Genomic DNA, 3,630 nt, shown 5'->3' with positions numbered 1-3,630 from the left:
TTCATGTACCTAGAATACCATATTGCATATACATTGTGGATTTCTAACTGCGAGACATAGGGAATGTCATGTTGGAGATTTCCCTACGCATACTTATTTTAATTTATCACGGTGCAAAGAATTGTTGGATGTTCGTTAGAAGCACTTCATATTTCGTAAATTTACCCTAATTTACACTAATTATTTCAAATTGCAGAAAATTACTCTGAAACTATCAAATTTATATGAAATATGAAAATGGTCAGTTTAAAATTCGTAGAACTCAAATTTTTCATTATAAGTCCAGTAAAATATCCTGAAATTATCAAATTTTAATAGAACCGCAGTTTCCAGCAAACTTTCAGTAAATTTTACTAATATTTGTTACTAATATTTCTTTCGCATATTTATACTTACTTATGAAAAGTACGGTTTGGATGAGTCACTTTGGAAGCGTGGCAAAATATGCTTGTCGATGTTGGGAAGAGCGTTCGAATAGATCCAGGTTTAAGTATGCCACCTTCCTCCCGAGATCTTTCAAAACACTCATCAGAAAAATGATCCGAACATAATCGAGTGGAAGAAGCAAGTGTGAAATCTTTTTGGTTCAGATTTCTCAGCCATAGTGCCATTGTTTCCGGATTTTTTGGGAATCTAATTATTACAAAAGATTTCTCAATAAAACTTCATATTTTCACATAACCTCAAAGTGTGAACAAATTTACATTTTTTATAACGCATAATTATTATTCATTACAATTTCACCTGAATAAAGTTCTCACGCTTCTCTCTTTTGTTTCCGAGCTTTTTCTATAGAAGACGATTTGGTATTTTTAACTTCCACTGCACCGAAAGCCGACATCCGTCAAAAGATCAAAACAATAAACACACTTACACACGTCTCATCGATACGCCGCTTAACCGGTGACGTCACTTATATGTTATATATATATCAGTGGCGGCCATGTTCGGCCAATCTGCCTCCGGCTTTTAATCTCCATGCAAACATGGCGCCTATACCCTATCCATATTATATATATCAGTGTCGCAGCCCCGTTCGAACGCGGGGAAGACGAATCGCTCCCGCGGAGGGGGAGGAGCCGCGGCCTCGCGTCGGAGGAGGACCTGAGGACTTCATACTTCAGGCCTCCTCTGCAGAGGGTTTCTAAACAGATGAACCCTCTGGCGACCGCGGCCGACAGGGTCGCGTCCGTCGGTAAAAAATCCCCTCCTAAAAGGAAGGGGAAGACTGACGGGACGGCGAGGATAGCCGTATTGAACGGGTCCTCGAGAGGCTCCTCCCCCACCTCCTGCGGGGGATGGGGGTGGTCCCGGCGACGGCGCTGCTCCAAAAGGGACCACCCACCAAGCAGGGCAGCCAGCCCCCCGCCAAGAAGGGAGCTAAGGTTGCTCCCAAGATGGGGGGGAACGCACCTGGGACTCCCAAAACTGGGAGCGATGGGAAAAAGGGCGAGGGAGTGAGGAAGGAGAGCACTGCCGTTAGCCCTAAAGCCTCCGGCAAGAAGGCTCCCCTTCCAAAGCTTAGGCCGCCTAGCTCGGCGGCCATAACGGTAACGTGTGCCGACCCCAGCTCTTACCAAGAGGTGGTGGGAAAAGTGAGATCCTCGATCTCCCTTAAGGATGTGGAGATCGAGGATCTCCGTCCCAGGAGAGCCATCACCGGGGCCCTCATATGGGAAGTCAGGGGCCCGGAGAGCCGAGCCAAGGCCGACAAGTTGAGAAATTGTCTTCGCGGACCGAGACGACGTTAGGGTCTCCCGTCCGACGAAGATGGCCGAGATCAGAGTCTCCGGGCTGGATGACTCCCATAGAGGTGGCCGAGGAGCTCGCGGGGACCTACGGGCGCCTCCCACAAGAATTTAAGGTGGGGGAGGTTAGCAGGACCCCCAATGGGCTCGATACGTGTTGGGCGAGGTGCCCCATAGAGACGGCCAAACAACTTTTGGCCGCCTCACGAGTGCGAGTGGGATGGTCGAGCTGCAGGATAACCCTGTTGCCGACCAGGAGCCTCCGATGTTATCGCTGCTTGGAAGCTGGTCATGTCCAGCAGAAATGCACAAGCAGCATTGACCGCTCCGGGTGCTATCGATGCGGAGGCATCGGCCACGCGGCGCGTGAATGCCGCGCTAAGGCCGAGTACCCCGCGTGCCGTGGGCTCGGCCGCCCCTCGGTGCATCGCATCGGCGGTGGCGGATGTGCCGCCGCCAAAGAAAAAGGAAAGAGGGGGGTCAAAAGCCCAGTGGCCCCCCCACCACCGTCGCGGGGCAGACCCCTGCGGAGACGTCGTCGGCCGTAGACGTGGCCGACGTTGAGATGGCCATCGTGGTGGTCAGTGAAATGGCTGACGGTGCTGCCGTCGGTGAGGGCGAGGAGCGAGGGACCAAATAATGTCCTTCGCCCAGACGAATCTCAACTACTCAGCCGGGGCACAAAGCATGCTCATGCAGTGCCTCGCCGAGTGAGAGGGGGGGGGGGACTGGCCATCGCCGCAGACCCCTACCGAATCACCCCAGAGAGTCACCCCAACTGGACGGGGGACTCTCTGGGTCGGATGGCGGTGGTCAGCCGGCACGCGTGCGACACCCCGCTGATAATTCCCATATCGGCGGGGGAAGGGTTCACGTTGGTAGAGTGGGGACCCATCGATGTAGCGGGGTGCTACTTCTCTCGCCTAGGCAGGAGGGAATACGAGGACGCCCTGGAGTCTCTGGGGAAACACATACACCGACGCTCCCCCAGGCCTACACTGGTGGGTGAGGACTTCAACGCCCACGCGTTGGAGTGGGGTTCCCCATCCACCAACTCTAGGAGCGACAGCATTCTGCTGTGGGCGGCGAGGCACGGCCTCGTCCTACTTAACAGAGGCTGTGCCAGCACCTTCGTGGGAAGTCCATCGTCGATCTGGACGTGGGCGACCCTCGCGGCTGCCATCAAGATACGAGGATGGCACATGGACGCCGGCTCCCTGGGAGAGCTGACGGATCATCGTTTGATCCGTATGGAGCTGGTGTCCACCCCCGCGGAGGTGTCACGAAGACGCCGCCGACGTGAGACGGAACGTCGATGGGCCCTGCGAAAACTCCCGGACCCCGGCGCCCTCGAGGTGAGCCTCGCCCACTCGGCCTCCTCTTCCACCTGGCCGGAACGTGATCCGGTCCGCACGGTGGAGGAGGAGGCCGAGTGGCTCGGGGACGCTATGTCGCGTGCATGCGACGCGTCGATGCCGTCCTGTGGCGAGAAGGGCAGCCTACTTGTGGTCCGAGGAGCTAGCTGGGCTACGTCGGGCCACAGTGGCTGCGAAGGACGTATACTCGCCGCAGGAGGCGGGGCACCGACGCAGAGAAAGAAGCGGCCGCTGGGGCGCTCCGAGACGCAAGGAGTGCCCTTAGGGCGGCCATAAGGAGGGCGAAGGCCGACGCCTGGCGCGAGCTCGTCTCCTCTCTGGACAGGAATCCGTAGGGGAGGCCCTACAAGATTGTGACGAAGAAACTTTGTCCTTGGGCCCCTCCCGATAACGGAAACCCTGGACGCTCGGTTCCTGGAGGACGTGGTGGCCGCCCTCTTTCTCAACAGGGAGAGAGATATCCCAGAGAGGGCCGGCCCCCCGTCCAGATGGACGGAGGAACTGAG

The 3,630-nt window shown here is 55.4% G+C and overlaps 1 protein-coding gene across 1 annotated transcript; it reads left to right on the top strand.

Moving 5' to 3' along the window:
- Positions 1-2,551: 2,551 nt before the first annotated feature.
- LOC147908840 (uncharacterized) lies at positions 2,552-3,400 on the top strand. Its single transcript, XM_087408764.1, has one exon. It carries the CDS (start codon positions 2,552-2,554, stop codon positions 3,398-3,400), a length of 849 nt encoding a protein of 282 aa, XP_087264890.1.
- Positions 3,401-3,630: the final 230 nt, after the last annotated feature.

This window comes from Acromyrmex echinatior, chromosome 8 (genome assembly GCF_024713525.1).
Source record: "Acromyrmex echinatior isolate Ae372 chromosome 8, ASM2471352v2, whole genome shotgun sequence".
NCBI lineage: Eukaryota > Metazoa > Arthropoda > Insecta > Hymenoptera > Formicidae > Acromyrmex > Acromyrmex echinatior.
This window is presented reverse-complemented; position numbering and strand designations above follow the sequence as displayed.